General features: G+C 42.1%; 1 protein-coding gene across 1 annotated transcript; it reads right to left on the bottom strand.

Annotated features, from left to right (window-relative positions):
* Positions 1–2,001: 2,001 nt before the first annotated feature.
* Positions 2,002–21,370, bottom strand: dipk1b (divergent protein kinase domain 1B). Its single transcript, XM_042058329.1, has 5 exons — positions 20,603–21,370; positions 16,702–16,836; positions 7,668–7,775; positions 6,600–6,776; positions 2,002–5,257 (listed from the first exon to the last, which is right to left on the bottom strand). The coding sequence occupies exons 1-5, from the start codon at positions 20,666–20,668 to the stop codon at positions 4,445–4,447; spliced, it is 1,299 nt and encodes a 432-aa protein (XP_041914263.1). The 5' UTR covers positions 20,669–21,370; the 3' UTR covers positions 2,002–4,444.
* Positions 21,371–21,627: the final 257 nt, after the last annotated feature.

Below are 21,627 nucleotides of genomic sequence, written 5' to 3'. Positions count from 1 at the left end.
TGTCTTCAATCTGTAATTGGAATCTAACCTATTTTACAGATTGTTGCAACAGTAGGCCTGTATCATTGATGTGGCACAAAGTATTGCAATATTTGTTTATGATTTAATTTTGTTACATACTTCTGCTCTGTTTATATTGATTTTGAAGTGCATATTATGGTGCAAGACCTTGTGTCACAGAGGAAATTGGAATGGAAGTCCAAGTCAAGTACAATTTTACCATGCCAAGATAGCTGCTGAGACTCCCAGTATACAAAATGTGATATATGGTAGAAATAAATCTCTCAATGTATTGTAGAATTGAATCGCAATAGCTGTATGGTAAGAAAAAGAAATGCAATAGACTTGTTAACACTAGAACTGCCAAGAATATAAAAACTAACTAGGCATACTAGAACTACCAAGGTGGTCATTTTGACCATTGGAATTTAAACTCAAAATTGAAGAAAAAAAATTAGCAGTCAAAATGACCCGTCACTGCCTTTCTAGTGTTAAGTTTGCCTACAAAAAAGCTCCCATCTTTGCCCATATAAGACCTGGGTCAATGCTTTTTCCCCCCTATGAGAATAACATGGGGATTTTGAATAATTGCGCCTGTCAAACTCTCGCGATGATGAAGTCTGAAATGCTTGTTTGATGTTGAAGTGTGATGTTTTGCCCTACACACTTTTGCCATCTGAAGTTGAGTGGGTTTTATGACCGGCGATACCTTAAGACGGCAAACTTTGATTTGATTAACTTGCAGTGCAACTTAGTATTGTATAATCACCTCTGTAGCAATACTGCAGCCCTTTGTCTGTGAACAGATCAATTGTCTTAGGGATGTATGCTGAGATATACACACAACACTGGGTGTTTAAGAACCATGGTGGGAATTATCTTTTTGGAGGTGGAAATTTATTTTTAGAGCCCCTGCATTCTCTCGCAATGTGCATTAAGTTCCCTTGCAATAATTTTTGCGTCCCCCTCGCAAAGTCAAAAGTAATGTGTGTTAGGCATGTAAAGGGATAAGTCCCCCTTCCACCTTGTCCTTCTCAAACCTGTAAATGAATTGGTTTGTTTTTGGCCTACAGTCATACAAGAAGGGAAGCGTGTAGTGATTGTCGATTCAACTCTAGTAGGTCAACTTCATTCACACATTGGAGCCTATAATTACCACCAGAAACCTGTTTTTCACATTGTGTGTGAATGGGGCTCTGTTGAATGGGAAAGTTATGTTCACAAGATTTGGCACCATCTTCTACTGGCTCACAAGAATCACAGGCCTATCACCTGTTTATGTTTCTTGTGACAAGATTTTTATTACACACCCAAATCTTCAATAAATATTTGAAGTTGTGGATGGTGGAACACTTGTATTCTTGAAGAGTGCTATGATAAGTAAACATCCCCTTGGAACCCTATAAGTGGACTTGTGTGACATACTGTTCATACACACATGTAGACATGCTTACAGAAAGAGATAGTGGGGAAGAAAGGAGAGAAGTTTAAGTGGAAAGCAACCGTGATTTTCCATTCAAGGTTTCCACAGTAAATAATTGATTATTCTGGTCTGATGCCAGCCAGTCCATGGCTTCACTTGCTTTATCTCCAAATCTTACGGCCTCAATTAATGTGCTGAACAGCTACGTCATTATTAATAAGGATCACAGGTCAGGTAACCCCTCATATCTTTGATCAATAACGAATACATACAAAGAGTGTTTAACCCAAAAACATTTTATTATAAGGAAAATGAGTAATATGCAGTGGTAGTTCAGATTACTTTTAATCAATCTTTTAGTTATGAAAAGAATATCAATAAACCATCTGCTTAATGTACCTTTAAGTCTGAATGTCTGGGTCTGTGGAATACACCATACAGCACAATGCTCAACGCAGTATGGCACTAGCACACTACAGCATGAACCTCACAGCATCTCTCTCACACTCACACACACACACACACAGTCACACAGACAGCAAATAGTGACAGCTACATCAAATACAACCCCCTCCACATTAATTGACACCCCTGGTAAAGTTTAATAAAAACAGGTATAACATAATTTGGTGATTTATCTTAATCTCACAGTGGAAACAATAAGGAATAATCCAACATAGAAGAGGAGCAACTTCCTATTTCACTATTTCATCAAATAAAGTGACAGAGGACAAATGAGTATTTTGTTGTCAGGAAATGACCCTAAAAAGTGGCTACTGACAAAAAAGCTTGCATTTACAGTTACAACAACAATCAACAAGTCCCAACTGGAAATGTAAAAACAAAATCACACACAGTGATGATGGAAATAGAGGGAAACAATTCCATAAGGATCACCATTGGAGAGTTAAAGAAAAAAAGGAGCATCTTGGGGTCACCAAATCTAAAGAGAAAATCTTCAAAAGTTATTTCTAATAGGTTATTTAGAGGGCATGTCAGGAAAAAGCATTTCCTGCCATTTATTTACAAATATAAGTGCTGGAGTTATTGAATTCTAGAGAAAACCAAGCTCTTTGGCAACAAACAGCCAGGGGGCTTGGTGTACATAAAAGAATGATCATGCTGAAAAGAGCCCCATGCTAAATATTTTGGAGGGTCTCTGATTTTGTGGGGCTGTTTTTGTTCCAAAGGCCCTAAAAACCTCATCAGGGCACATGGAATCATGAACTCCAAGGACCTGAATATTTTCAACAAAAATCTGTCAGTCTCTGCCAAGACATTAAACGCTGGTTATGATCGGGTCATCCAGCAATACGTATATCCAGATTTAAACACAAAAATTGCTTATTGAACACAAAAATTAAGAGCCATCTCTGAACCCCAGGGCTTGACAGGAGAACACACAAGTGAGGAGCTAGGAATCTGGCCGATCTGAAAGGATTTGTAAAGAGAAGATTCTCAAATTCTCCAACTTTATGGACTGTCACAGAAGGTTACGTGCTGTTTAATTGGAAAAGGGAGGCTATACAAAGTATAAAATGCATGTGTTTTTGTTAAAAATATTTATTTCTTAATGAGATGTTATTGTTTCTCAGGATAAATTTGCTTCCCTTCAAGATTGGATTTCATTGTGAGACCAAGACAAATGACCAAAAGAGGATTTTTCTGTTACCTCCTTTTACTCAACTTTAGTAGAGATTACAATACATGTGGAGGGCACTGTATGTACACAATTCACCAAATCATTTGTTCATTGCTCATAAAAACAAAACTCCAGCGGCAAACACAACTTTAAATGACAATCTACCTTTCATCCACAAACATCTGATCAGGTCTCTCCCTCTCTCTCTATCATACACCCACTCACACACATCCCAAGCTTCTTTCCCAGTGAATCATTAAAAGAAAAAAAACATAGCCATCACTGGTTCAACAAGCACACAGTTGTTGAAATGGTAGTCTCCCTGGCAGAATCAAGCAGCGTTCCCTGAAAGGGTTGCAAGAGTCTTTGAGTCTCAATAAATAGCCTATCCGTCTTGTGGATACACATGTGAGATGCATAATACAAGGTTGAGGGTCCACTCATGACGTTAGCGGATGGAGCGACATTTAGAAACTAAAGTGCCTGAGGGTCACTGCACAGGACTGTAACAGAGGTATTATCTTCCATATCCCAGGGTTTCATTCACTCTTGCTCTCGCTCTCTAGCTCTCTCTCTCTCTGTCACTCACACACGCACACACACAAACACACACAGTGCAGTATTCCATAATGGAGAATTTGTTTAGTGCTGGACAGTGTAGTAATGAGTGACTGACTGCTTCAGTATGCCTCTCGTACGTACTTAGTGAAATTCTCTTCCCAATATCATATATCGGCTCAGAAGGGCACTAGCCCCTAGTCTACCAAACTACAGTATTGTGAATCTAGGTGTAGTGCACAAATTCAAAACAATCATATTCCATTCAAGAGTCAGGAGTCATTTCCCATTGCTCCAAGGGTTTACAAATGGTCTTCGGGTGGCATAATGAGGACTGCACTGTGTGTCCCAAGTTGAGACCCGTAGTGGTGGCTTCTCTGTTCTTAGGTTGAGTGGTAGCGGGCAGGGAGATGCAGGTGAATGTGGGAGTGCAGGGATGAGAGTTGAGCAGTGTCTGTACAAGGGTACAAAACAGCGTCTAGTTAAGTCCAGTCCAGTCCAGCATTGCTCCCTTTCCTGTAATAGCCTACGCACAGTGGTGCTATTTTAACCTTCATTTTGCACATTCTCCTTTTCCAGCAGTCGCTCCCAGATTTATTTTTTTACTTTCACTCCTGCATGCTCCATCTCCAAGATGGGTGTCCCTCTCTGAGACACCCATCTCTCTTCAACTCTCATCTCTGCACCACTCTCCCTTCTGTCTTTTCTTTCCTCCTTCCATCTCTGCGTTCTCCCTCTTTCCTCCTCTCTCACTCTCTTTCTCTTTCTTTCTCTCTCTCTCTCTCTCTCTCTCTCTCTCTCTCTCTCTCTCTCGTCTGAGATCAGGAGTACTTGGTGTTGGAGATCTTCTTCCAGAGCAGCGTCTTGAGGTTGTTGAGCACCAGTGAGTGGTGCACCTCCATCTGGCTGGCCAGGCCGCTGAGGGTGACGCAGGTGCGCAGCTGCTTGTCCAGGTCGGCGTGGAGGTCAGCGGGGGCGCCGAAGAGCAGGAAGCCCTGGAGCAGCGCGCACACCTTGGCCAAGTTGGGCTGCACCACCTCCGTGTTGCACTGGCGCGCCAGGCGGTCGCAGGTGGCCGTGCAGTCGCGGCCGTACGTGCAGTCGGCGTTGGTCTGGCACGGGCGGCCGCGGAGGTGGCCCCTCACGGCCGCCTCACTGGCCACGCCGCGCAGGTCGGCCATCTTGCAGTCGTACTGCTGGCTGTAGCCCACGCGTGCCGGGCCCGAGTCGCACATGAGGAAGCTGCCGTAGGCGCCGTGGAAGGCGTCCTCCACGAACTCCAGCAGGCCGATGCTGATGCGCGCCCGCCGCGGCCAGGCGGGGGCCAGCCAGCGGTTGAGCGCCACGCCGACCGCCTCCGGGACCACGGGATGCAGGGCGGGTGGCACCTCCAGCCGCCAGAGGGCGCCGTGGGCCACGCGCTCCGTCACGTAGAGGTGGCCACAGAAGCCGAGCAGGCGCGGCGTGTGCTCGCGGCCGGCCAGCGCTAGCAGCACTAGCAGCTCGGGCACCTGAAGCAGCGCCCACACCGACTTCGCCTCGGCCAGAGACACCTTGCCGTCCTGGTTGACGTCAGCCAGTGTGACCACCCGTGCTACCAGTGTACTAAGTGATGCTTGCTCTCCCAGACTATCCTGTGGTGGAACATGTGTAAAAAGTAAGACAGATATGGTTAAACGAAGAACAGAAGCTTAAAACAGTTCATTAGACAACATATTTTTGCAGTTATAAATGTCCAAATGTATAGCATAGATACATTAGATAAAGCTGTCTGGTTAAATAGTGCAAGTATAACATATAATAGCCATTTCAAAAGTGTCAAAATGTTTTTCCAAATATCATTCATAGCTTGAAGGAATACGACAGCCAGTCTGACACTCTTAGCTTAGCTTAGCATAATTCACTAGAAGTGGTACACCAGTTAGCCTATAGCAGAGCCTGTTTACGGAGAGCCGGTTCACTCCCCATGAACTCCATTGTACCTGCAATCTGTTGCAGTTCTGCTAGGGGCGATCATGAATAAGTGCAAAAACAATGGGGGTCTATGGAGCTAGACGGATACATTTGTCTCTTTCAGCTAGTTGTCGTTGAAAAATCGAAGATTTGATTGTGGAGAAACACAATCAAGCAAGCTCAATATGGATTATAGGTCCAAAGTTGAAGTAAGTTTAAGTACTTACGTCCTTACGATGTCTTACAGGTTGGGTCGTTGTTGCCCACAACACACTAGCTTTCTGCTAATGAATGTCGTCATTGACACATTTCAAAGGCTTTTTAGAACAAATAAGTGACTCAAAAAATATAATACTCCTGCGGTGTGTATTTTCTCTGCCCCCTCTTTCGAATGCAACATTCAAATTTCTAGACAAAACATTATATCCCAAGAAAAGTGGATTTTGAAGGGTACAGCTCCATAGACCTCCATTCATTCTGCACTTATTCGTATGGGCCCTCACGTGGAACCAGAACAGGAACTGCAAACAGTTCAGAAACCGGACGTTTCCCGAGAGTGGCGGTTCTCCCCTTATTAGACATTCTCTGCCTATAGCTAAAAGTGAGCTGTAACTCACTTCAAGTCAATTATGCTTAGCTAGGCTAATGGTGTCTGACTAATTTCTCCAAAAAAAAAAACCTGTTTCTCTAAAAGGCCCAGTTGAGGATAAGAAATGAGACAGTCATGAAGAGAGTTCAGTCTAATTGTACAACTTTCTACGGTATATAAATTTTTAGTATTTTTTCCATTACATATTTGTAATTTTTCTTAACAAAAATAGAACTGAGTCCAAATGAAGCACTCCTCAGTCAGGCAGAGGCCACTGTAATCTTTTTTGACTCTCATGTGACTAAATAAATATAGTTTATTTTCAAAAGTTAAAAGTTATTTTCAAATATAACACATGGCTTCTCAGTAAGAAAAAGAGGGCAGGACAGGTTAAAGAGCAAGCCAGACATGTTGGAGAGGAAGGACGGACAGACCTTGAGGAAAGAGTGCAGCATCTCTCTGAACTCGTCCATGGAGGTGCCCCGGGCCGGCTTGTCAAAGAGGCTGCTCTCCGGCCGCAAGGCAGAGCCCGGGACGCCCTCACCACCGGCTGCCTCCTCAATTCCGCACTTTATAACCACTGCCTTCTCCTTCCACATCCCATTGTATACCTGTAAATATCATCAGAAACTGTAAGCACTCAACTAGTTTTCAATTAATATGTTTTTGTTTGTTTGTGTTACATGTTTGTTTATGTCTTAAGCTTATTTTTACATTTTAGGTGGGATAGATTCAGGGTTCAGAGGGAAAAGTGACTCCCTATTTCAAGCTGAGAGAGTTGCATTGTTTTTTATTCCTAGTTCATTCCTTGTAGAGCCTGGTTAAAGCTGACAAGGAAAATATTTTTTACCTCGTTGCTTTGTTAAATAAGACGAGTTTGGTCCATGAGAACAAAACTACCATGAACCACAAACACTTTAGTTTCCTCCTTAATATTTTAATCTCTTGACTTTGAAATGAACATTATGACTGCCGGTCTTTCTCCTTTTTAATGGTCTGCTTTGCATGAACTGATATTTCTCTCAGGATATGCAAATCTAGTTGTAAATGAAACCCTGATCTTGATTCTTTAATCATTGCATGACTGCATCGCTATCTATCTGTAGTACAACACTATAACCAAAACCCTATGGCTGTCACCATGGTGACCTTCAAATCACTGCTAAATGTGCTTTGTATGTGTATGTCTCTGTTACTATTGGTTGGGACAAGCACCTGCTGTGCTGCAAGTGGAGTACGGGCGATTAAAGGGACACATCTGAGTATCACTGCAGGATGAGGGTGAAGCTATGGGGTGAAGGGTGAAGGCCTTTTGTATGAGTTTTTCTGGTAGTGTGTAGTAGATATGCATTGCTGCAAACCAGTGGTTCCCAAATGCTTCATGGCAACCCCAACTATGACATCTACTGTACATCAGTTAAATGTTTAATAATTCAATGACAGAGAGCAAAGCAAAGAGAGAGTGTGTGTGTGTGTGTGTGTGTGTGTGTGTTTTTCTGTACCTGATGTGTTGATGACGTGGACAGACATCTCTGCAGGTTGAGGGTTCTCTCCTCACACAGAGCCTTACATGCTGAGCCAGCAATAATTCCTCTACGGTAGTGGTCACACTAGAGACAAGAGAGACAGGTCAGAGGGTTGTGTGTGTGTGTGTGTGTGTGTGTGTGTGTGTGTGTGTGTGTGAGAGAGAGAGAGAGAGAGAAAACACAACTTCATTGGCTGTTTAATCTCAATCTCACCATTGACATGACATGTCTTTGCCTACTTAGATGCTTACTCACTTATAGGGTTGTAAAGTGGCGGAAAATTTCCGGACACTTTCCATGGGAAGTTTACTAGCGTGCTAAGCTAACCATCAGCACTTTCTATTGTTTCCAGTCTGTTTTGTTTTTACTAGCGGCTTATGATCACGGCTGATTGCTGTGTGCATGTGATTGACCTATGTGCAGGGTAGAAATTCAACTAAATTTGCATTAAATCAGGTTGTTTTAATTAATATTATGCTGCGAGATGTTTTTTTTATTTTTTTTTAAAGAAGCCCTATGCAACAATTTTAGCAAAAATGACCTTAATTATGCAGGTTGAGAGTCGTTCTGATGGTTCTACAACACTTTTTGTGTTTCGCTAGCTAGTGGGGGTTTAGCGTAGCAGTCACACCAAAGTTGCAGGGGGAGCTATGTCGTGAAAAATGCGAGCCCAAATCAGGTGAAAACCCAGAAACAGCAAAGGAATAACCAGACCTGCATAGGGCTTCTTTAACTACATTTAAGTTCCATGTTATAGACTAACTTTCAATATTACAAATTTCTACTTTATTCCCTACCCTGGAAACTCCAGAGTTCTCGCAAGAGCACAATTTGAATTGTCTCTGCGAGACACTCTGGCAATGAGTAAGGCCATCCTTAAAAATATTTTCTTTGGCGTAACCTGACCGACCCTGTCAATTTAGAACCGACCCAAATATTTATTTTTTTCCCCTTTTAGTCCGACCGACTTGCCGGTTGTAAACTTGCGTTAAGACCGACCGATTTTTTTTTATACTCTAAACAACCAATACAAATAAAATACTATTAATTTTAGTAGGCCTAAGTATTGTGAATATAAATTGCCTACATACAAACGCTCTCTTAAATAAAACCCTGTGGCGTCATCTCTACACCACTGGTTTACGCATGTCACACTATGGCCTATACACGTTTCATTCACACAACGACAACTCTTTTACTTGGCACGAACTTCTGGAAGAACTGTGCCCAGATCTTTTCCCATCCTTTCTCCCCTCTAGTCTAACGGTGACTGTGTTAAAGAATTGAAATTGGTTGTGGTCTATTCAGCATTTCTCAAAATATGGGTCCACAACGTGGAGACTGCTGGTCCGCGAAGTCGTGGAGTGAAATTAGGCCCGGTGCTTCGTCTGATAATTTGCTGCGCAGTTGATCAAGATACCGCGGACCGACAAAAAAAAGAAAACAAACGTTTCTGCTATCGATGTCATTAAACATGGAGCCATACAATAAAGTGGTGGTATGAGCGTTCATTCAATGCAGGCGTCTGCGCGAGAGAAACGGAAACTAATCGATAACGTTGGTATCAAAGCTCCGCTTCAACCTGTTGAATGCTATTTAATTGTTTAACGACACTTAATAGAACAACGTTGATTTTTGGAACTTCTATAGAAACAGAGGAGAGACTGTATAATATAGCACTGAGTATTGTATAGTCAAATTTGAATATAACGTGGCCAAAAGCTATTGGGCAATTCCATGCAAAGGTCATCCTTACCATGGGAAAAAAAGTTGTGCATACGCAAATAGAACTGTTGTTAAAATCTTCATTTAGGTCTATATTTTATTGTTTGTAACTGATCTGATTGAATTTGATGAAGAATTACACTCTTAACTTTACATCATAAATATGGTGTGCAACCATACAGAAACAACATTTTTCACATGGTAATATTATACATATTTAAAAAGTAGATAAATGGACCCAAGGTTCAAACAAATTGTGCCATTTGACAAATTCCAGATTGACAAGGGAATGGTAGAGCAATGTCTATGCTCATCTTGCCTTTAAGTGCACAACTCCTTACATTTGTAAGGCTTTTGTTTTTAAGTCAGCAAGTTCCATGGCCATGTCACATCCATAACGTTTTATAGGAAAAGTTTATGCTACACATACAGTGTTGATGCAACAATGTCCATAGTGTCTGTGCAAAGCTGATTTATATCAATGTAAAGTGTGATGACCAAATTGTGCCACTTTCTTGCTTTTAAAACCTTTAATGGTGCGTTATGGATGTGACATTATGGATGTTACATAATGTGAATTTACAAGACTGGAGACTTTATTATACCTCAAAGCCTAAAAAACATCTGTTCTGGTGGCATGTCAGTTTCAACGCATTTCACCTTAGTGTTTACAATTGACATTTCAAAGATTATTAGGTTGATCAAAACCACAGGGAGGCCTTGCCTAACCATTAGCAAAACAAACTTTTTTATGGACTAATAAATCCCGCTTGTCAATTTGTCTCCATTTGCTACCCCTGCAACTCATGTACATGTAAATGAGTGTGTGCATATGTGAGTTTGCTTTTGTTTATAAGTGTGTGTGTGTGTGTGTGCGCATGTGCGTATGCGTGCCTGTGTTTGTGTGTTTATGTGTGTGTGTGTGTGTGTGTGTGTGTGTGCGTGTGTGTGCGTGCCTGTCTGTATGTGTTTATGTGTGTGTGCTTGCCTGTCTGTGTGCGACTGTGCGTGCGTGCGTGCGTGTGTGTACGTGTGTGTGTGTGTGTGCTTGCCTGTCTGTATGTGTTTATGTGTGTGTGCTTGCCTGTCTGTGTGCGACTGTGCGTGCGTGCGTGCGTGCGTGCGTGCGTGCGTGCGTGTGTGTGTGTGTGTGTGTGCATGTGCGTGTGTGCACATGTACTTTATGTGTGCAAATCACAAATGAGTGGGTATGGGTTAGGTTGATGCGGGCTCTTTAGACTAACATACTATAAATATTTTGTCATCTTGGGTGCAACGGTTCAGGTAGGGCTAGTTATTTAAGGGAGTGGCCACCAAGTTTCATGTTCCCTGGTGTTTCAGTAACCGGGGAATCACTGACCAAAATTGATGACGGTAAAAAAAAATGTATTTTTTATATTTTAAATGACTTGTTGTCCTGATTCTTCCTGTGTCTCTTAGTGGGCACTGAGGAAGCAACAATTTCATCGCTAGTTTTTTTTATGATTACTATTTCAATTGTTTCATATCAAAATTCACTACTTAATTATGTGTTTTATGTAGTTTGTCGAGGACTGGTTCAGACACGTCACATCAATAACGTGAAACCGTCACATCCATAACGCCAGTTTTTCCTACATAATGCATTACGAAAATGACGCATAGTTTCAAAAACACACTTTTTGTTTTCATTCAAGTCTCCTTCATGCTACATATATCATAGTTTCGGCAGTTTCCTTCAAGTTTGTAGAAAACCTGTAATCTCTCACAAAAGTGTGTCCATTTCATGTCACATCCATAACGCTGATAAAATGCCTTGTATTCTTAGGATGAAATTGATTATATGAAATTTGAGGATTTCTCAGTATTCAGAGGACAGAGGTTACATTAAAAGTTATGCAAATTAATTCACTGATACTAATTTTGCCCCCACTCTAAGGCATTTTGTTTACCAATATGAGTCCAATTGTCACATCCATAACGCTGGAACTGCCCTATTGTAGCCTTCTTTCTATCTGTTAAAGATCAACAGATTAGTGTTTTACGCCTATCTGCTCGCTGGTATTGTGTTTCCTGAATCCTTACATTCAGGCATTCAAATTAAACTTCATTAAAAAACATGTATTTTTTTTCTCCATTTCCTACCAATGTATGATGCTTGCAGGAGGGAAACATCCCAAAACAATAGCACCCATATAATTGTTGCTGTTTTGAGAAGTATTTCTTTTCTTATGCAAGCATCATGCAACCACGCAAAAGCAATGAAATTATATCTTACATTAGTAAAGCAGTCCTCTGATGTGCATGTCACAAAACATTTAAGTGAAAGTGCATGTATAACAATATAGGCATAATAATGATTGTGATAATGATAATGACAATTTGATTGGGGGGGAGTGGGGTTGGGTATGTGTAGATGAGCCCTATGACCCCAAAGTCTGCCATGACTGGGCCTCAGGTCAAAGAAGTTTGAGAAAGGCTGGTCTACATAACCTGCATCAGATTGAGGTTTGCAATGATGCGCCTGAAGGCACGGGTTGAGGACCCAGTCAGTCACGTCACAATATGCACATTTGTTTAAATTCATACCTACGTAATCACCATGACCAAAATGTAACTTTTTTTTTTACTTTGAATCTTCAAAAAAAAAAAATATTGACCTACCTACTGACCCATTTTTTTATTTTTTTGGCTGTTACTGCAAACAAGAATATTTTTAATGATGTACATTACTTTTGCCACTTGTAGCGTGGGGAGCAAGTCACATCAGTGTATCTGATATAGGCGGGCCAGAGGCGAGCTAAACAGATGACAGTCGTAGTGTTTTCCAATTGCATCGAAGACCGGAAAACGTTGGTCGTATAGTGTATCCAATTCACCCTTCGCTAAGTCCCGCCCTCCTTAGTTACTGTTGCTATGCCTGACAAGCTTTAGCACCCTGCACGTCTATTACATAGGGGGAGAACCGGGACTTTTCAATGAAATGTAATTTACAAAGACATCGTACCACACTGAAAGCTAATATTTTGTCACTAGCAACCTACATCTGCCCTCTGTTGGAATTTCATCTCTGAACAAAACCGTTCATGAGTTATTTAAGCAGAAGTTGAATGTGCATTTTGTTTCATTCGACTCTCCTGGCCAGAATGAATGGAACAGGCATGGGGGACGAAAGAAACATACCAAGCTAGTACTTCCCACAACTTCAATATTTGACAACATATCATGAATGGTACTTCAAATAGGTGTTATTTTAAATAGATTGCTGATGGGCTATACATCTTGGTGAATGTCTGTTAACAACTTCTTGCCGTTATTGTGAAGCGTGTATCTCGCGGTTATGGAAATATCATGCATTATGCCATTTTTTTATAGTTAGAACAATATGTGTTCCCAATTATATCATGTTTCTATAGTGTAACATGTTATTTCACTGTGTCTACGTGGGTTAGGGCACCACACATCCAAGTGCCCTTCATGACCCACAGGACTTCAGTCTCCACAGGTTAACATGGCAAAACTCGAAAAGCTTGTCAGACCTCCCGTGCCTAGTGACGGGTTGCTAAGCCACGATTGGCCTGTGGCGGTTTTCGGGTGTGGCTTAGCAAAGGGTGAATTGCGTGCAGTGAGATTTTCAAATGCACGCTTAGTGCCGCCCCTCAAGTTGGGCCATTACATTATTCGTGGCCAGACCCTTAATCTTTCTAGATTACCAGGGTCTGGAATCTCCAATCTCTGGAATCTATTTATTCCCATATATTCCCGTTAATTCCCATGGAAAGTTGCAAACTTTGAAAATTCCTGGAATTTTTTTAACCCTCCTCACTTGCAATGACTCTCTCTCTCTTTCTGGTGAGGTCTAGTGCACTTTCACACTCTTGCACACGATCACATGCCCAAATATTTCACACCAGCTCGCAACCACTTGGATTGACACACATACACATTCTACCTCTCCCAATTCTCTCATGTGCAAACAGGAATTTACTCACTGAATGTCTAACTCATCATCTCACACACCCAGACCCCGTTTACACGAGCATGTGTATTTTTATAAACGAAGACATTTCCCTACGTTTGAGCCTTTCATTTAGACGCAAACGGAGAATTCGCCCCGTAAAACGGTTATCCTTTGTTTATGCGTTTGGTTGTGAACTGTGGTAAACGGAGTTTTGGGCAGCCAACGTCACAGTATGCGACAGAAGTACACCAAATGTGCGACCAATGTTTACATTTACATGTTCTCACGTGCGACTTTTCAGGGTTCTGATTGGTTAATGTGAGCTTGAGCTTATCGTTAGACTGCCACTGTGGTTTGGCGTGCTCATGACAAGAGACAAAGAGACTTGGCCAGGACTGTTTCTAGCTCTTTGTGTGTGTGTGTGTGTGTGTGTGTGTGTGTTGTACGTCCTGCAAGACAGTGGACCTCTGCTTTGTCTTGGTAGGAGAGTGGGACCCCAAAGTCCTACAACACTAGTGTCATCTTTGCCATGGCACCACAGTGAGCTGACCAATTAAAAGACATCTAAACTGCAGAAAGTAGTACTCAAATGTTCACTTGACCCTAACCTAACGGTTTCTCTCTTTCTCTCCTGCTCTGTAAGTTCATAACTTGTAAACTCAATCCTTTACCACACCATGCATAAGAGGTGGATGATCAGACCAATGCATTCTCTCTCTCGCTCTCTCTCTCTGGCTTGCTGCTCTGGACAGAAACATATTGGACCTTGTCATTTAGTCTGTGTAGGCATGTGTCCAAAGACACAAATTAAATTAAAGATTTCCTGTTGCCCAAGGCTTATGTTTTGTGACAAACACCAGTCTGAACAGACAAAACGGCCATGATGACGGCCATCAAATCTTTCATTCTGCTTTATTTTCAATCCCTTCGTTATTTTCTAGGATGTTCCGTGCTCATGACACTGCTCCCAACACTGCTATTCTATTAGTTGACATGGCAACGGCACTCACCAAGCGGAGGCTTTTAGCCATGCAGCCTTGTCAAGTTACCAGACTTTATTTTTTGCAAACAACATAACCAATATCTTTTTCCATGCTTGTCATGACGTCTTGATAACTCCATTCTGACGTCTAGATCCCTACAATATTAGAGGTTGTCACTTTTTTTCTCAGCAAGAAAACGCCCTCGACTTCCAAGCACAGAGAGGAGTTTACTCCACAGTAGAGCAACAGTGCATGCAATTATTCTGCTCCACTGGCCACATTAGTGGAACTAACATTTTCATCTAATTTAGGTCTTGTATTAACCACCAAGGTCGATTTTACTTAGAAACTCACTATAAAAAGGTCAGGATTATTACAGCAGAATGCGGATTCCCCAGCCAGCTCTTACTGAGCACGGGCTTTTCTGAATACAGACCCTCAGAGCTCTTGGATTTGTTTACAATGCAGCACTTCTGCACTGGTCCGTGTAGGTCATGCTAAGCACTGCATTATGCAGGTCTTTTTCGGTTCAGTGGAGTCCCCAAAGCGCTTTACAGGCCGGTCATTCACCTCCTTTTGGTAGGCAGCTTATTGAACATGGGGGCTAGTTCATAGGGACCTACATATGATGTAGAGTCTCTAAACTGCAGCAAGAAATATCTGACCTTAGAATGGCTTCTCCACTTCCTAAAACCTTGTTGACACTCACATCAACTCTATTCTCAGTTCAGAACATAAAAGTTCTTCTATTCACCCTCATACTAATACAAGCCTGTGTTGTGTTTTTTTTTTTTCTTGGACGGGAAACGGAATAAGGTGGCAGAATGGTAACAAGGCCTTTGGGCAAAGTATTAGCAACACTGATTCTGATGGTCATCGAAATGATCGTTAAAAGCTTCTTTGGCGTTGATTATGGAAACCTTCCTGGAAAGGGAAGTATACAACTCGAAACAGAACGTTTGCAGGTAAATACCTAACCCTAGTTTAGAGTGCCGCTCACAAAAAGTCAAGCTTTTGCATGGTGCCCTTTTATGCTATTTTAGTGTTACAGATGCATGTGTCACATGTGTGAATATTGTTATTTATTTTATTAGTTCATCTTGCTGTGCTTTTCCTTTGCGTGCTGTCATGATCCACCCAGTGCTCCCAATGTTTGTCTGATAATGAGGGATAATGGACCCATTAACTTTCCACCAATCCTGGTGAGTTGGCTGATTAGACCAGATTTGGGACAGGTGTATGCAGGGGAATGTTTTTCTACTTTATCCCCAGACCAGAGATGCACAAGGACGCCAGGAAATGCCACAGCATCAGGCACCCTGGGCAGTGGCAGTGGCGAGGACCCCGGGTGACTGTGTCCACACGTTGATCATTTGTCTGGGCACGAGACTTAGTAAAGAGGCTACGGACGAAAGGCCGTGATCAGGGTCCCCGGCTGCTGAACTAGAGGGTTGAGCGCTCACCACGTCTCCGGGTCACAGACTTGGTCTGTGCCCGGCTTAAGTTAAGTGACTGTCGGCTCTATTTGCATCAGCTTCACGCTAGCCGCTGGCTGTGCTGCCTGCACCCTTCCGCTGCCGAGCTCTTTTCTGTCTTACAGTGCCTGCGTGGCTGGAGTCATTGAGGCTGCCCGACAGAGGACGAGTCACCTGGAAGGACGGCACCCCTGCCCGTTCTGCTTGCCGTCTGCCTGCCTGACTCTGTTGCAGTGATCGCTACTGCCCCGCTACGCTTGTTGCCGGTGGGTGCCTGGGCTTTGGCCGCTAGTTTACCTACAGTGTAGCTGCTAACCGCGATTAACCTTCTAACCGGCTGGTTTGGAAGTGGGTCCGTCGCCCCGCTGCTTCGTGATTCTCTGTGCTGGGTGCGGTATTGACTGTTTTGGAATTCTTCTGTGACTGCAACTGAGATGAATTATGAAATGCCGATGACATTATTTTAATATTACTGCTGGCTATTTAAAAAATAACTTATTTAATAAAACTAAAGTAAGATTATTATCCCTTGTCTTGGAGACATTCGTCTGCCCACCATATTCCCTGTTTATTATGAAATGTTTTGCCTGGTCACAGGCAACCTGTGACACATGCACTATTACTTGTTAATGTGTGGCGATGAGTAGAGTGGGCATTTTACAAGCTCACTCCTTTTCCAGTCCAAGGAATACAAATGATAAAATACAGACGTCCACTAGCACTAGTGTAAGAAGTATATGATGACAAAATAGAAGAACCCCTTTAACTCCTTTTAGTTGTCATGACACAAAGACAACTACGCTTTTACTTTCAGATTTGCATGCTGACGTTTGCATGTATTGTCAGACTATGTATGTGTAGTATGCCAGTGCTTGTAGTTTACTTACGATGACCATGTGGCAGACGTGTCCCCTGCACAGCTCGGAGTAGGACGAGTACTGCATGTAGAGGACCCAGCTGGCCAGCAGGATACCCACCCACACCAGCAGCAAATACTTCACTTTCACAGCTGGCATACGAGACTATAACATAGTCACAGAGGGGGTGGGGATACAAAGAGGTGGAGGTGAAGGGGACAGGGAAAACACAATGAGGGAGAGAGGTGGAGAAATAAGAGGAAGGGGCAAAGGGGATGAACTCGGTGTTAATTGCTGACATTCTTCTATAAACAAACACTATAACGTAGAAAAAGACTCAGCCCCTCATTATGCATGCACACACACACACACACACCTCTCAAATATATCCTCATAAGTGTTCTCAACTACAGACGCCATCATTGTGTAGGAGCTGACATATCACAAAATATCAATATCAGGTACAGCCAGCATACTTAAGTATTACTGTAAGCATCATGTTACTGTGGTAGCTGCTGGAGGTGGAGCTAGTTGTACAAGCCTAGGCAACTGTTTTGTATACAGGGACACCAGATAAATCTCTGAGGTCATGAGAAGATTAATGGAAGAGGGGCTAGGAACAGAGTTTAGTGATACATGCTATTTGAACATTTGTTGAAATATAAACATGTGAGATGTTTAGAGGGAAAAAGTTTGTATTTGGGGAGCTGTTAACAACTCATCATGGACATCTGGGCACTGACACGAAACGTATGACATCAAAGCCAAGGTCGGAAACCATTGGTTTAGTCTTTAAGAGTGTGCTGGATTTCTATTTGTCATCCAGTGTGTAGGGCAATTCCATGCAAAGGTCATCCTTACCATGGAAAAAAAAAAGTTGTGCATACGCAAATAGAACTGTTGTTAAAATCTTCATTTAGGTCTATTGTTATTGTTTGTAACTGATCTGATTGAATTTGATGGAGAATTACACTCTTTTTTACATCATAAATATGGTGTGCAACCATACAGAAACAACATTTTTCACATGGTAATAATATACATATTTAAAAAGTGGATAAATGGACCCAAGGTTCAAACAAATTGTGTCATTTGACAAATTCCAGATTGACAAGGGAATGATGGTAGAGTAATGTCTATGCTCAGCTTGCCTTTAAGAGCACAACTCCTTACATTTGTAAGGCTTTTGTTTTTAAGTCAGCAAGTTCCATGGCCATGTCACATCCATAACGTTTTATAGGAAAAGTTTATGCTACACATACAGTGTTGATGCGACAATGTCCATAGTGTCTGTGCAAAGCTGATTTATATCAATGTAAAGTGTGATGACCAAATTGTGCCCCTTTCTTACTTTTAAAACCTTTAATGGTGCGTTATGGATGTGACGTTATGGATGTTACATAATGTGAATTTACAAGACTGGAGACTTTGTTATACCTCAAAGCCAAGAAAACGTCTGTTCTAGTGGCATGTCAGTTTCAACGCATTTCACCTTAGTGTTTAGGCCTACATTTGACATTTCAAAGATTATTAGGTTGATCAAAACCACAAGGAGGCCTTGCCTAACTATTAGCAAAACAAACTTAATATTAAAATACCTCCAGTGATTAGCCTAGCCATAGCCTATTTTCAAGTGGCCTAATAACGAAAATCTGAGCGATTATCTTCCTGTAACCGTCATACTGTTGTTGTACAGTAACTGGATTATCGTGTTAGCTGGTGAAGATGGCTGACTTTGCAGCTGGAGTTAACATAGCAACCTCCTTCTGTTGCAGATCTGTTCAGCCTGCCGCTCACGTCTGCTTAACACAGTTTAATTTTAAATGTGACGCGATATGCCAGCATTTGAAGTGTCAGGTCCTCTGTAGCCAATACCCACAGAGTAACATTAGTAACGGCAGCAATAAACTAGATGTACCGCACAGCGGTACAAAATATGACTGCCTCTCAGTCCTGCATATTCTCTTCGCAAAAATAAATCATGCTTGTCAATTTGTCTCCATCTCCTACTCCTACAACTCATGTGCATGTAAATGAGTGTGTGCATATGTGAGTTTGCTTTTGTTTATAAGAGTGTGTGTGTGTGTGTGTCTGTGTGTGTGCATGTGCGTATGCATGCCTGTGTTTGTGTGTTTATGTGTGCGTGTGTGTGTTTCCATGCGCACATGCGTATGCGTGCCTGTATGTGTGTGTTTATCAAAGTCAAAAGTCAAAGTCAAAGTCAGCTTTATTGTCAATTTCTTCACATGTTCCAGACATACAAAGAGATCGAAATTACGTTTCTCACTATCCCACGGTGAAGACAATGTGTCTGCATTCATGTGGGTGGGTGTTTGTGCATGTGTGTGTGTGTGCTTGCCTGTCTGTATGTGTTTATGTGTGTGTGTGCTTGCCTGTCTGTATGTGTGCGACTGTGCGTGCGTGCGTGTGTGTGTGTGCGTGTGTGTGCATGTGCGTGTGTGCACGTGCGCGTGCATGTACTTTATGTGTGCAAATCACAAATGAGTGGGTATGGGTTAGGTTGATGTAGGCTCTTGAGACTAACATACCATAAATATTTTGTCATCTTGGGTGCAACGGTTCAGGTAGGGCTAGTTATTTAGGGGAGTGGCCACCAAGTTTCATGTTCACTGGTGTTTCAGTAACCCGGGAATCACTGACTAAAATTGATGACGGTAAAAAAAAAAAAAAAAAAAAAAAAAAAAAAAAATATATATATATATATATATATATATTTATATTTTAAATGACTTGTTGTCCTGATTCTTCCTGTGGATCTTAGTGGGCACTGAGGAAGCAATAATTTCATCGCTAGTTATTCATGATTACTATTTCAATTGTTTCATATCAAAATTATGTGTTTTATGTAGTTTGTCGAGGACTGGTTCAGACACGTCACATCCATTACGTGAAACAGTCACATCCATAACGCCAGTTTTTCCTACATAATGAATTACGAAAATGACGCATAGTTTCAAAAACACACTTTTTGTGTTCATTCAAGTCTCCTTCATGCTACATCATAGTTTCGGCAGTTTCCTTCAAAATTCACAGTTTTTGTAGAAAACCTGTAATCTCTCACAAAAGTGTGTCCATTTCATGTCACATCCATAACGCTGATAAAATGCCTTGTATTCTTAGGATGAAATTGATTATATGAAATTTGAGGATTTCTCAGTATTCAGAGGACAGAGGTTACATTAAAAGTTATGCAAATTAATTCACTGATACTAATTTTGCCCCCACTCTAAGGCATTTTGTTTACCAATATGAGTCCAATTGTCACATCCATAACGCTGGAACTGCCCTGTAAAATATTAATTTTAACAAGTAACTAGCTATCAAATAAAATGTAGCCTTGTTGAAGTACCTCTGTGGTGCAGTGGAGTGGACATAAACTATTATTATGAAAACATGAAGGACCATGGAAAGCTGAATTGCTTTATTGTGGTCTATGTGACAAGAATCCTACTTACCTACCACAGGGCACAATCCACCAACCAGCAGAGCAGGTCACCAAGTAACAAAGCATTTCAGTAAAGCAAGTAGCCTACCTACAAATTGGACTACTGAAGTGCAGTAGCCTACTTGAGTAAATGTAGGTCTACTTCCACCACTGCACAGTTAAATAGGACCATGGAAAGCTGAATTACTTTGCTGGGGTCTATGTGACAAGAATATGTAATACATAGGCCTAAGCAGGGCACAGTCCACCAACCAGCAGAGCATGTCACCAAGTAACAAGACATTTCAGCTGAACCTCTCCCACAACAGCGATATTGCTACCACTCTTGTCTTTTCTCACTGACACGCACGTGATATGATGGTGGCTTGGTGTAGCTATTTTTATACTTCTGCAAAAAGAGGAGCATTATCCTACATCTTCACAACCTTTCCGACTCTCGTCTATGTGCGTGTGTCGTAGCCATACCTGCAAGCCTTTCGATAAAGGGCAGAATAGCACCAGGTGCAGAAGCCTTCGCAAACTCCGTGGCATCGTTGCTGGTCCGCCGAACACTCGACGCCCGCGGTGGAGACACGAAAATCGGATAGTCCCACTTCACCGCCCGGTTACATTCTCACGAAAGGGTATCAAATCATTGAACATCCGCCCACTCGTTCGCTGATGTCAAACATAATATACAAAGCAGATCCATCGTCCAAAACTTGCATGCGGCAGAAATGGCATGAAAATGGATAAAGCAATTTTTTTTTTAAAAATGACAGATCAGTCCACCATTCGAACCGGGCTTTAGCCTATGCCGTGTCAACAAGCCTGCATCAAGTGTGGAGTCGAGACGAAAACATGTGTTTCATAATTAGTAGTTTAACACCACTCGCATCGTTTTAGCAATTCCATCCAGTGTCCTTGGTAGAAGGGAGAGGAAATCTCGACAGAAAGGCATCCCATTCCATGAATCAGACAGGAAAGACGAGCTGGAAGTGAATGCGGTCTATCGTTGCGTTCATGCTAGCCTATGTCATAGACACCCGCTAGCTATGGCGTCGGTTTCAGCGAGGTTAAATCAGGCTCGTCGTGACAGATGTCAGGAGGGATAGTGCAGATGTTACCGGTCGTTTTACTGTAAGAACCGATTTTTAGAGGGTAAAAGCCCCGTCAGCCGTTGTCGTATTGTCGGCCAATCCTTCTGTGGAGGCTTCTGGTGTGCTTCAGCGTTGCCGGAGCGCTGCTAGGCGACTTAAAGGGGAGTGTGTTGTGGGGTACAGCAACGGAGTCGCAGTTGAAGCGGTTTTTCTTGCGCCGACAGAAATACCATTTTTTATCGTCAAAATTGCTAGTCTACAATTTCATAGCGTTGTCCACTGTGTTGAATGAATTCTAACAATAACACTGTGTAAATTTGCGAGAAAACATTCATGCAACTAATATTCTCATGCCACCTTGTCCTTTCTCCCAAAATTATCCCTGTCTGAAAAGTGGAGTTTAACAGCTGG

Source organism: Alosa sapidissima, chromosome 13, assembly GCF_018492685.1.
Source record: "Alosa sapidissima isolate fAloSap1 chromosome 13, fAloSap1.pri, whole genome shotgun sequence".
Taxonomy (NCBI): Eukaryota; Metazoa; Chordata; class Actinopteri; order Clupeiformes; family Clupeidae; genus Alosa; species Alosa sapidissima.
The sequence above is the reverse complement of the archived record's forward strand: the minus strand, read 5'-3'. Positions and strand labels throughout refer to the sequence as shown.

Bases quoted from the DNA above. Each gene is read 5' to 3' on its own strand.
- dipk1b (XM_042058329.1), bottom strand. From the start codon at position 20,668: ATGCCACGGAGTTTGCGAAGGCTTCTGCACCTGGTGCTATTCTGCCCT. The intron at 16,837-20,602 runs GTATGGCTACGA...ACTATGTTATAG, and splicing joins CTTTATCGAAAGGCTTGCAG to TCTCGTATGCCAGCTGTGAA. The intron at 5,258-6,599 runs GTCTGTCCGTCC...GTTCCACCACAG, and splicing joins TGCTGCACTCTTTCCTCAAG to GATAGTCTGGGAGAGCAAGC.